The sequence below is a fragment of the Ctenocephalides felis genome, unplaced genomic scaffold (genome assembly GCF_003426905.1).
Source record: "Ctenocephalides felis isolate EL2017-DRISC unplaced genomic scaffold, ASM342690v1 CF-g0.4_SCAFFOLD_00845, whole genome shotgun sequence".
NCBI lineage: Eukaryota > Metazoa > Arthropoda > Insecta > Siphonaptera > Pulicidae > Ctenocephalides > Ctenocephalides felis.
In genome coordinates, this window is record NW_020536999.1 from 44857657 (window position 1) to 44871138 (window position 13482).

The 13482-nt window shown below is 31.5% G+C and overlaps 1 protein-coding gene across 1 annotated transcript in view; it reads right to left on the reverse strand.

Annotated features, from left to right (window-relative positions):
- LOC113375763 overlaps nucleotides 1–12325 on the reverse strand; it is a 100263-nt gene extending 87938 nt beyond the window's left edge. The window contains exon 1 of the mRNA XM_026615711.1: nucleotides 11916–12325. Within this exon, the coding sequence (XP_026471496.1) occupies nucleotides 11916–12054 (139 nt within the window). The 5' untranslated portion in view covers nucleotides 12055–12325. The remainder of the gene's footprint in view (nucleotides 1–11915) is intronic.
- Between the last annotated feature and the right edge of the window lie 1157 nt (nucleotides 12326–13482).

Here is a 13482-nt window from a genome sequence, read left to right on the forward strand (position 1 = left end):
ATATTAAATAAATTAAATAATATTAAAATAATAAAAAATATAATAATATAGAAGCAATAAATTACAAGTAAAAATTAAGAATTTAAAGTAGAAGTAAATTGATTTACATATTATATTCAATTATTGCTCTATTAGTAAAGAATGCTGTAAAAATGTTAACACTGCCGGAACATCGGACGCAGATTAATAGCGTTGAAAACTTTGATAAACTATAAGGAACCAACATCAGCGTGTTCGCGAGCACTAAGTCTGCATACGGCAAGCCGCCTCGTTATTTCCGCTACACTTGCAAACGACATTGCACTTCCGGCGACATGAGAGAAACACGTAAATTAGTTATTAAAATGCAATTACGTGCCTATAGCGAAAAGCAACAAAGAAGATATCTACAAGATCTAATTGCAACGATTAGGAGCGTTTTAGAACCAACGTGCAATAATTTGAATGTGGAAAATTGATATACATTGATAAACTCGTTACAGAAAAGACTTCCTCTTAAGGGGGTTGTTCGGTTTTTATTTTTTTTTTCGATTTTGAGATTTTTTGATATTATGAAAGCTACAAATTATTTAAAAAAAAATCATCTCAATATCTATGTTTTGACGAAGTTATAAATATATATATCTCTATATGTATGATCCTCTGAAACCGTTTTTCAGAGCTCCGGAGCTATTGTATGCCAGCTGCTCTCTTTTTCATTATAACACCTCATGCACATGACCTTTTGAAGCAGCATCTTTGAACACCATGGTGTATTTAGTACATTAAATTAAATGGTGTATTTAGTACATTATATTAAAAACTTTAAATACGTTTTTCTAAAATTGACTTTTTTCAATGCAGTGCCACAAATTAAAAAAAACTACAAGTCGGATCGACTTGCATTTTTTTTAAATTTGTTCACGACTGCAATACCTAGTCGCCCTACCAAAAACAACCTGATAACATTACGCAAAAAAAAATTGCGAAGCTTTTCGCCCCAAAAAAATGCCATTTTCAACACTTTTTTTTAAATAGCTGCCATTTTTTTCCTTCTTGCTTTTTTGCTTTCATTTTGGTAGGGGGACTGGATTCAAACTTCTTCTTCAACGTATTTTCTTTTTTTTGTTTCAGGCGATGCGCAACGGATTTATCTGTGGCACCGCAAAAGAGATCGATTTTGCAAGGCCGACTTTGTCGCTCCCGGGTTAAAAAATTACAGCGAAAAGAAAATTTCGTAATATTCTATGATTTTGTAATTTTTGTTTAAAAAAAACCGCATGTCTCTATGATAAAAACATTTCGAGGAAAACAAAAACAAATACCTTGCATTTTTTGTAAGAAAAAAAGAACAACCCCCTTAAGAAACACTCAATGATGAGTGCAAATCAAACCAGCAATTATTCCATATGTAACAAAAATGGTTTAACTGATACGTTTACCTCCATTACTTCTTACTATCAAGATGTAAAATTTACGAACTATATATTTATAAATTCGTGTTTTTCTGATTGTAATATTTGGTTTCTTCACGCCAAGCTGGGCAGCGGATTCACTGACGCCTTAATTCTGAATACGCTAATCGTGATGTAATACGCAAATTATATCCGCACAATTAATTCGTTAATGGGCGGAATATCAAACAACAAATTTGAGAAAAACTAATATACTTAAAATTCAAAACTAGTGGTGCATAACATTGTGCTTTAAGGCAAGATACTGGAACATCCCGTACCGCAATTTAAATTTTTATAAACTTTTTTTTTGAAAACTTTGAAAAAATTAGATTTGTTGCTATTACCATAGCTACCCTATGGGAAGAAGTTAATAAAATGAGCAATAACTGTAGAATAAAATTCATATAAAAATGATTTGAAATATTCAATCGCTCGTCGATTCAGTGGCTAGAACGACCGGGCCTGGTTGAGGGGTCCCGGGTTCGATTCGAGAAGCCTGTTGTCAAGCGACAACAGTTTTCACTTGGAAATATAGATAGCAATATATTTCCAAGTGAAAACAGCCCTGATACGGCATTGCTGCACCAATAAAAAGTCATCACTTTAACAATAATTCTAATAATAAAAATTCATCACGAAGAGATGGGACAACTGTTTGGGTTGTCCATCTATAATAAAACAAACGTAGTTTGTAAGAAATTCATCACAACAGCTCTTAGGACCCATAAGTTCTGATCGCTGTTCAAATAAATAAATTAAAAAAAAAAACTTATTAATATGTTCGGACGTCTTTTCGTTTTATTATATTGGCCATGAAGGTGACAAAACTTCAGGGCATTAAGCTTTGCACGGAATGGTTGCTACCCCTGGTAGAGGGGCAGCGGAATGTTTTAATGCAACTAGTTGTTCACTCCTAAAAGTAAAGTCCGCTTAACAACATGTAAATAACCAATAAAAATAAATATATCTTCTTACATTATAACTTAGTAACAAATCAGTGATTGTAATTAGAACTGCAACAAATACATAATATACAAACAAATCAGTGTTAAATACAGTACACAGCTACAAGGATTAAATTATAACCCAACAACCTAAATTATCGAAGGAGAGTTTTAATAAATTCTATAACTACGTAAGCACAAAAGTACAATTTATCTCGTGGACATTTTTTATTTCAATTCCTTCCGATACGTTTTAGCAAATCAAAAGCTTCGAAGGTCTAAAAAAATCTTCGAGAAGCCTAGAAAGTAAAAGAACGGAAGAAGATAGATAAAGAAAAAAAAGATCAGAGTGTGATATTTCGGATGAACAAGAACTGGCAACAGCGTGTGAAATCGGTGTTAACTGTTCGAGAAGCGCCGACAAAGAATTGAAGAACTAAGGGCAAGACAGAGACCCCACATGGTGCGGGGGTTAGTTCTTGGATGCTAGAACTTAATTGAAACCCCCGGCTTGAAAATATGACCGTGGTGTGCGCGACACATACCATCGCCAGATGTTAGAAGAATGGCTTACAAGGGATGTGCGGTTTGTAAGACAATTACATCCATGTAATAATATTAACGCCGAGAGTAAATAATTTAGGGCTCATTCCAGATACACTTGAAAATTTCATGCAAGCTAAATATTACTAATTAAATTAGGGTAGAGCAGGGCTAGTTGAGCATAGGGGCAAGTTGAGCAATCGAAATATCTCGAAAACTATTCACCTTGCGTTTGGGCATTATATGGCGGAAAGATAAAGGTTTGGGAGAAATAAACATCCCGCGATCGCTAGTGGCCGCTGGACAAAAAGTCATTCATCACGAGTTTTCATCTGGTTTAGTCAAATGTTATTTATTTTTAATCAGGTAAATGTTATTCTTCCATATAATTATAGTACTTTTAATATGCACAGAGATTCTGGGTATAATTCTCACATTTTTTTTTATAAACTCACTTTTATTTTGAAACTTCGTTTTGGGGTTAGTTGAGCATAGTTGCTAAACTTGTTCTGTCACTAAGACAATTACCATTAACTTCCCGAAACTAATTATTATTTTTAAGATTTAAGCTTAGTCTATGAGTAATAATATATAGAAATGAAGATTTTTAACAAAAATGCTGAATAGATACGATATTGTTTTGTTGATTCTACTTTTGGTTAATTATTCAAAGAAAATTACTAAAGTTTTGTTTTCTCTGTCAATGAAGACTTTAAATATAGAACTAGCTATTAAAAACTAATTTTATTTCATCATTAATCGACATTGAACCTATGATTTCATTATACTTTAATAGTGCTCAACTTGCCCCACCTATGGAGTACATTGAGCATACTTGACTTTTTGCATTTAAACGACTGTAGCTTTTAAATTTTACTTATTACTAAAAAATAGTATTAACACGTTTGTTAAGCGATAAACAACAAATCCATTAAGACGTAAAGCAATTTATTGAGTGTTTTCATTGGGGAGCTACATCCGTTTAAATAAAAATTTGCTCAACTAGCCCCGCCCTACCCTACTAATCAAACTTAATATCAAATCTAAAATTTAATTTATAATAGATCTAACAAACTGAATTTATTCAATAGCATTCACTATATATATCAACGAAATAAATATTTCGCAATTATTCTCTACCACTACATAAACGAAAAACTCAAAAGCCATCAATAATTCTTTCGAATTCAATTCTATGGAAAACTAAACTAATTTACTATTCGTAGCATTTGCCCGCTATGGCCGGAAATAATATATCACAACCAACGACTCCTCAGGTCAAACGAGGCCTTTATTCATTCAAAAGCTGAGTCCCGTACCTTACCAAATCTTAAATAAATGTTTATTCAAGGCGATTAGTTCGTGAAGTTATCGCTCTCCGTGAATTTCGAATATTTACGTAAGATTACAATATTTATGATAAGGTGTTGTTTGATTATAGTTTATATAAAATTATTTATGATGAAAATTCAATTATAACAAAAATTTTCAATATAAAATTGTTATGTTCAAAAATTTAGTTGAAATCTTATTCGGTAAAATTAACCTAGTGCAAGTTTAACCCTCAGTGGATCTAATTTTTGTTTTACACCCAAAAAAATTAGGGAGACCAAAAATTAGTATTTATATGCCTATATATCTAATTAAAAACAAAACAATCTGTTTAATTAACTTCCCGTAGGGTAAGTTATTGTAATGGGCCGAAAATCGAAATTGAAAATTTTTACATTTTTCGACGTTTTGAAGGTTTCTGAACATTTTGGCATACCCCAGAAAAAAATGGATGTGTGTGTGTTTGTATGTATGTATGGATACAAATTTTCGTCCACGTTTTCGGGCGCGCGGATCAACCGATTTGAATCGTTCAAAAAACTTTCGATTCCTATTGATAGGAAGATGTGCTGATTAGTGTTTGGCAAAGGCAGGTCCAGCCTTTACGAAGATACGGAGCAAAGAGTGCAGAAAAATAGAAATCGAGTTTTTGAGTGTACGGAGTATCCGATTTGAATGATCTAAAAAATATTCAATTAGTAATGATTGGGAGCAGTGATTATTAGTTTTTGGCAATGGTAGACCCAAGCATTTCAAAGATACAGAGCTAAATGTGCAAAAAATTGCAGTTTTTGAGAGAACTAAGCGTCCAATTTAAATGATTCAAAGAACTTTCAGCTGGTTTTAACAAAATAATTGAATTGTAAAAATTGTATCATTTTTTTTTGTATATTGAAAATAATTCAGATTTTATTTTTAATTCTGACTAAAGTTCTAATATACTTTAAACATATAATTTTAACTTTGCAATTCAGTTTGTATAGTTCTTATAAATATTAAACAATTTCACAATATTTATAATAATCTATTTGAAAACATTCATTATTCCTTGAACATTTCGTTACTGTACGGGAAGTTCCAGCAATTTGCCTTAAGGCACGATGCCATACACCCCACTAGTTTTTTTTTTAATTATGTGACTTTCAAGCAACTATAATGTTTGCCCTTCTATGTATGAAAATGTTATATCAGGTTGAAAAGAGCAGCAAAGATCATGAATATTAATACTGGTCGTCTTGACAATGTTGCAGAATTAAAATTTATGGATCAGGTTTAAAAAAATATATACAAACATCAATTCAATTTAATATAAAAAGTATTGGAAATAAAAAAGCATATCAATAACCTATAATAAAAACTTATCAAATCAACTCTATCGATAGGCTAGTACTAAGATAATTTGATGTCTCACAAGAATCTCATTTTAGTATTTTTAAACAAAATATTTGATATTTGTAATGATCATAATAATGTCTAATTTGTACGCAAGGACAAGGTGAAAAAGGGATTTCACAAGGGATTCCTATCTGTAAATAATTTACGACATTACAACAAACCGTGGCTAAAACGTAACCGCCATGGGCTAATCTCAATGCCATATTAATTACATATACCAGTTCGACGTTGAGTGCAAATGAGGTTGACAAACGTCATAGACAGGTCATAAATTATCCACACGGCCGATCGATAAATAGCACATAATAATGATTTAGCGATGTCCGCAACGCAAACGCAAGGCGAGGCGAAACGTACAAATGAAATTAAATTAAGACGCCGTGTAAATAGATCGGCGGATCGACTTTAGCAGGTATTTTAAGTCACACGCTGACTTTGAATGATTTATAAGTAATTTTATTTGGTTTGACTATTTATATATGTGTATATGACACACATAAATAAACATATTTCTCAGAGGGTTTATCTGGTAATAATTATAAAAAACATTATCAGCTAATAGAACAAATCTTGCGACTAGCAATGATACATATTAATTAAAATATTTAAGCTTCAGAAAAGAGCTATTCGAATAATTTTTTCTTTGCCCAGTAAAGCCTCCTGCAGACCCATATTTAAAAAATACAATATTCTAACTGTCCCATGCATTTTTCTGCTGGTAACATTAAGTTTCATCAAAAACAATTCGAAACTTTTTGATATGGCTTCGTCCTCCTCAAACTACAACACTAGACACAAACTTATTAAGGCGCGCACATATAAATTAGCCAGCTCTTTCAATACGATCGACGGTCTAGGTATTCAGCTTATGAATAAACTTCCACTCAATATCGGAAAATTAGACAGCAAAAAATTTCATGCTTCCCTAGTTAAACTTTTTAAAGAATTAGATTTTTATGACATTACTGAATTTTCTCAATTTGATTTCAATAACTATTTTCTTGCATAATCCTTATCCTCCTGTATCTATGTAGTCTGACCATTTGATCGCCTGTACAACCATTTTTTTTTATTGCTATTTTATTCATTTAATTTTTTACGGTTTTAAATGAGTATAAATTTCAACCTTGTGCAAGAATTTTGAGCTTGATTGGTGGTCAAATAGACTTTAATATGATGAATTGTATTTATTTTTTTCAGCTCTTTTTTTTTCAGAAGCGAAATTCGTGCAGCTACTATGATTATTATAAAATTACTATCCTTTTAATATTAACTATGAATAAGCTTGGCAAGAGCCTGAAATAATATCTATTATTATGGATTACGTTCTGCTTATAAATAAATAAATAAATGTCTTGCTAAGTATTAAGTGGTAAAAAGTAGCGTTACCAAAATAATATTATTAAATTATAAAAATATACAATGGATATTCAATGAGCTATCCAAATTTAGAGACGGTACACTAGCATGAAAATTATTATTACATCACATTGCGCAATTGTTATACCCGGTTTGTACTGAAAGAATGAGAATTGAAAAACTAAAATAGTTCCAAATTTCTCAGAGATTTCATTTTCAAGCACTTATTCTTATGTAACTTTTTTTACCATCAATATCAAAGTGCCAAAATAATATACATCCTTTTGGCAAATGAAAAAATATTCTCATGCTCCAGCATTCTCACAATGTGGGATAGTTCAAATTTTCTTATACACTCACAACTTGCTCTAACGAACAAATACATAAAAAAACACTATCTCGATGGTAAAGTATTTTTATGTGCGTCGATTTTTGCCTCAGGCTTTCCGTTACGATAAACTGGTGGTAGTTCAACAAGAGCGAAAAGGATGAAGTATCAAAATATCGTGCCAAATTACCATTCACAAAATTAAAGGAGACCCAGCGCCGATTCTTAGAAAAGAATACATCAAATATCTAATTCTCGTTTTTTTTCTAAACTAGGAAGGATATATAATATCGACTTACAGAATAAGTTGCCGATGGAAACCAGAAATTTAGATTTTGGTTTGCTCCAAATTTATATGATTTGTTTTCTTTAACACTTTGGGGACGGCTGTCCACCTCAGTGGACAAACAAACTCTGTGAGGCACAGGCTATTTTATAAACAAATACTCAGTTTGCATCGAAAAGTTGAATAAATTACATATAGCAGTGATAAACAGTATTCTATTTTGAAAATAATTTTAAGTTATTTTAGTAGTATATTTAGCCTTTTTCTTTGCTATATACTCTTTTTTTTAATATTTAAAACGACTGGTAAATTTTGTGAATTAAACAGTAGTGAAGATGAGTTTCAAATAGACATTCATACAGACAAATTTTACGAAATTACTTTTCGCACAGAAGATATTGATGAATGAGATGATGATATTATCCAACCAACAAAAAGAAGAAGTTCGACAAATTAAATGAAGAGAAGAAGAATGAAGATTCTCCTTCAATAATCGAGTTTGACATACATCAACAAACACCCCGACTACAAATACCAAGCAATATAAGACATCCAATCGATTATTTTACTTTATATTTTACAAATGAATTATTAGACAATATAATAGAAAAAACAAACCGTTATGGCAGCACAAAAATGAACAAATATACTGACTAATCAGTGGCATATTCTAAATGCGACAGAAAGAAAAAGGGATTGTATTGTCTGTTCTACCAGGAGAAGGCGGCGAACAATATTTTATTGTAAAACATGTGAAAATCAACCAGCTATGCATTTCGAAAATTGTTTTGAACGTCACCATTCTTTATAAAAAGATCAAATATAAATTATTATAAATGTATGTCCTTCAATGACCACAAGTTTTTATCAAACAAATTGCATAACATCCATTCATGTTTACAGCCAGTAAATTGTTTTGAAATTGGTGCCGTCCGATTAAAAAAAATCATAGTTTATAAATTTAAATAGCTTCTCGTCTATTCTGAAACAATGCTTGTTCCGGTATACGATAGTACAGTAGTAATATGTATACTAAATATAAAACTAGCACAATTTTATAATCCATTCGACATTTTGGCTAATAAAATATCGTGAAATATATCCATAAAACAAGTCGCCGAAAACAAATGACCGACTTCATGAAACCCAACGAGAGAGCGATTATCGGATGAAACAAAATCGAACATTGCAGAGCGGCCAAAGCAAAAAGCAAAACTCTACACCAACTGAAAAGCAGAATAGAATGAAAATGAAGGAATGAGGATAGAACTGTACAACGTGAACGACCCAGACAGTCTCGCCAAAAACGCGAGGGCAGGGGAACACAAGGCGAACGCGGCCAGACCCCATACACGAGAACCGGCAACATAGCGTAGAGAAGTTGAGCATGAGTTTAGTGGTGACAAAACACTGTTATAGATCGAATTCGGTGAGACTTTCTGATTTGATAATACCTTTCAGAGAATCGTCTATTTCGACTAATCTGTATCAAATTATTTTTAATTTAATTCATATTTATTTGATCATCTGAGATATAAAATCAATTGTACATGATATATATAGAGTAGAATATATTTTGATACATTTTACTCTGTATCGAAATATGACAAACAAAAAGTTTCAATTTATTACAACAAAACAACAATTAATAACATAACTAGCTGTAAGTGGAATTCTGTCTTAAGGCAATTAAGGCATAGTGTCTTAAGGCAAATTGCTGGAACTTCCCGTACCAAAAATTATTATTTTTTCGAAAACAATTAACATTTTTGAAAAAAATTTACTTTGAAAAAATTAGATTTTTGAGAAACAAAAAAAAATTGTTTGAAAAAAAAGTTTTCTTATTTTGGCATGGTTTGGAAATTCTGAACTTTTTTTCAAAGCAATCGTACTGCTTTAACTGCATAGAGACGAAATGTCAAAGCGCGCAAGCGCCGCGTCGCCATCTAACGGATAAACATTGATACGCAACCCATAGGAATGTAAACAAAATTCATACTTATTGTAAAAATCTCTATAAAATATCTGATAATTTGATGTGAATATGTCTAATGATCATTTTTGACCGCCAAATCGCTTTTTGTTTTACTTTTTTCATCAGATCTCAGAAACCGCTAGACCTGCCCTCATGAAAATTTGATCAATTCTTCATCTTATCAATACAAGTAAAATGTTTTATGAAGTTTTTAAATCGAACGCTCCGTTCTCTTAAAAACCGTGTTACCGTTTTTGGAACTTTTTGCCCCGTATCTTCGGAACGGCTAGACATGCCTCCACCAGAAACTAATCAGCACGTCTCCTTATCAGTACGAATCGAATGTTTTTTAAATTATTTAAATCGGTTGATCGGTGTTCTCGAAATCGTAACGAAAATTTGTATCCGAACACACACACACACACACACGCATACATCCATTTTTTCTAAGGCATGCCAAAATATTCAGAAACCTTAGAAACGTCGAGAAATGCAAAAATTTTCATTTTCAATTTTTTTGCGATTACTATAACTTACCCTACGGGAAGTTAAATAGAAATATTACGTCAAGAAATTCTAAAATTGACTACTGTATGATTGCTTATTAATAACATACTGTTACATCGTTAACATTGTTTCTATCTAGCAATTAATTCATATAAGAAACTAAGTACTGGTAAATGATATTTAATAGCTGAAAATTATAAAGCTTATTACATTTTTCAAAAGAATTAATCGTGTGCTACACGAAGTAAAAATGACACTATGTTATTGATAAACTAACAATTTTAAATTTTATTAAAAAAAATGATTATATATATATATATATATATATATATAAAATAATTCTGGATTTTTTTATATATTTGTCTACATTTGTGCGACAAAATTTCATCAATTGAAGTCAAGACAAAATTTTCAAATATTCTTAAATAATTCTTTTTACAAGTACTCTTTGCAAAAAAATAAGTGATATATTGATATATGATATATATCAAAATATATATGACAAAAAATAAATGATATAGAATATATGATATATATTTATAGATCAATATTGCAAATAAATAATTTTTGCTCCAAAAATTCTTATATTTATCTATATATTTTTTCTTCTTTAAGTAAAAATACATAATCCATTATTTTGTATATTTTGTAATGATTGCATATTCTGTAATCATAACCAATATTGTTATTACATGAAGAAATTGTTTTTGACAGACGGAACGTATATAATTTCAAGCCGTCGAGATTAAACATCAACAAAAAATAATTGTTTTTATTATAAATAAATATATCAATGTATATACTTTTTTATTATCATTGCATTAAAATTTGTCTTTATGTCGATAATGAATAATCGAAGGTAAGTCACTAAAGGATAGGAAGAAGAGGATGAACGCGACAGACACGGACCCCCACCATAACCCAACCATGGAAAGTACTAGAGACTAGACGCTTAACTGTATGCGGGGCAGGAGGGCAAAGGCACGACTATCCCCACCCAATTTTACCAACACTCTTTGGTGCCGTCTGTCACTGTGACAGAGCACACATTTTAATTTTCTAATTAATTTAGAGTTCGAAAAATATAAATACATATAGAAAAAATATTTTTGTAAAAAAGGAATAAAATATTTATTATTATACTTATAAATAGAAAATAATAATATATCGCAAATAAATTGGTTACTTCCATGCTCAAAATGTAATAATGTTATTTTTTGCAATTATGTCAATAATATGACCAATTGAGAAAACCTGAATTTAAATGGTGTATTTTTTTTTTAATATTTGTACTAATAGTAATATTAGACTTGCATTAAAAATATTGTGTATATATAAAAGAATAAAATATCATGAATTAATTCAGAGAATTAATAGGGCCAAAGATTAATAAAATGCCATGATTATACGAGAGTAACTTTCCAAAATAAAAAAATTAAATAAAATTATTCTGGCGGGAAATCTGAATCCTCCTAAAAATCATATAGATTTTCCAATGTGATATCTGATTTGAAAAAAAAATCTATTTTGCAGATCAAGTATTCTACTAAACGTCATTCACTCACGTGTGTGATATAAAACACCAACATTTAAATAAACCAAGCCTTCATAAAAAAATTAAACAAAATTCAAATTTTATCAATTACGAATAAATTAATTCGATTCAATTCGATTGCATAATTTTAAATGTTAAATTATCTCAACTAAGTCGCTTATACTGCTTTGCCGCCATTTTATACAACCGCAGCCGGCTTTGCTTGTCATGGTGACAGCGCGGCCAATGGCGGCGTAAACTCAAACATTTCAGTACCTGGAGATAGCATCTGCGATCTGTGAGTAAAATGACTTATTTCCATGTCGACTTCATGTTGCGGAGAATCCATAATAAGACCACGACCAATTGTTCTTTCCATATGATGAGGGTGCTGCATTATCGACGGTGGTAGCATATTAACACAATATATAACGCACTCACAATTTGAAGTTTGTTTGAAACACCGGAGCACTCACTATCCGATCTCTCGTTCGGCTCACAGTGTTTTACCACAACAATTCGCCATTCGCACAATATGTTTTTAAATATTTGATTTCACAGCACAAGTCTTGTTAAAATAACTAATTAATTCGCACAAAACACTACTTGAAAACACTGCGTTTTAAAAATCCAGGAATGACAGTGACAGTTACTACTGACGCGTACGCGACGGCAAACTCTCTTGACGTTCGGTTTCGGAACGACAATAGCGCGTCCCGCCACGAACGCTCGGCGCACGAATGTCAGCGGAGTCGCACGGCTGCCACCGAAAGCGATCGAATGTTGTCGGACTCGAGCGACGTAAGGGACGCATATATATGGCGTACTCGTCGGTCTCTTGGAATACAAAACGCACAAAACTGATTCTCGTTGTTCACCAAGCGAGGATCAGAGTGCTTTCATTGGCTGTCGCGGCAAAATCACCGACTTTTTCCAATCAGAAATGTTTGCACGCTGATTCTCCGATTGTTCTCTTACAAAATATGCCGGTTAGGATAAATACATTCGAAATGCCCGAAAAGCGCGCGGATCTTGCCTGACAGCTCGTTTGACGGGTGCGCGGAGGGTGTTATGTTCGGCTTGGTGTATGTAAACGGAAATCGACTGTCAAACGTACGTCGCATCGGCGATTAAAAATAAATATAAAACAAAGATTAAAAAGATTTCAACGTTCTTAACAAATCTCGCTTACAATAAAATGTTTGTTTTTAAAATTTTATATCAACTTTGTTATAAGTTAGATAATTTTATATAAACATTTCAATAACAAAATATGAATAAATCATTGATGTATTTATTATATTACGATACTAAACAAAGAACGTGCTATCATAATTAAAAACTGGTTAACACGCATAAATTAATTGAAATATACAATCATTAAATATGTAGTAATAAGAAATATAGGACAAAAATAATCAGAAGAACATTAATTTGATAAAAAATATCAATGATATATAACTTATTTATTTGGCAAGCATGGAGGTTTATCGCTTATACAGGAACTGATAAGATGCAGAAGTAATACTTTGAATGATATTTCATTACATAATCATTATCAAAAAAATTATCACCTATTTTTGACAGAAATTATCTAATACATTTTAAAATAATTTCAAATTAATTTTGCGCAAGTTTGGATTTTTGTTGTCGTTACTTATAAATTATCATATAAATAATAAATATAATAAAATAGTTTTTTGTATAATTTTAAATATTATGATTGCTCGCCCGTAGGTAAGCGGTTAAGAGCGACGGGACTTTTTTCAGAGGTCCCGGGTTCGATACCCACTTCGAGCAGCCTGTTGTCAGACAGCAGTGACAGTTTTCACTTGAAAATATA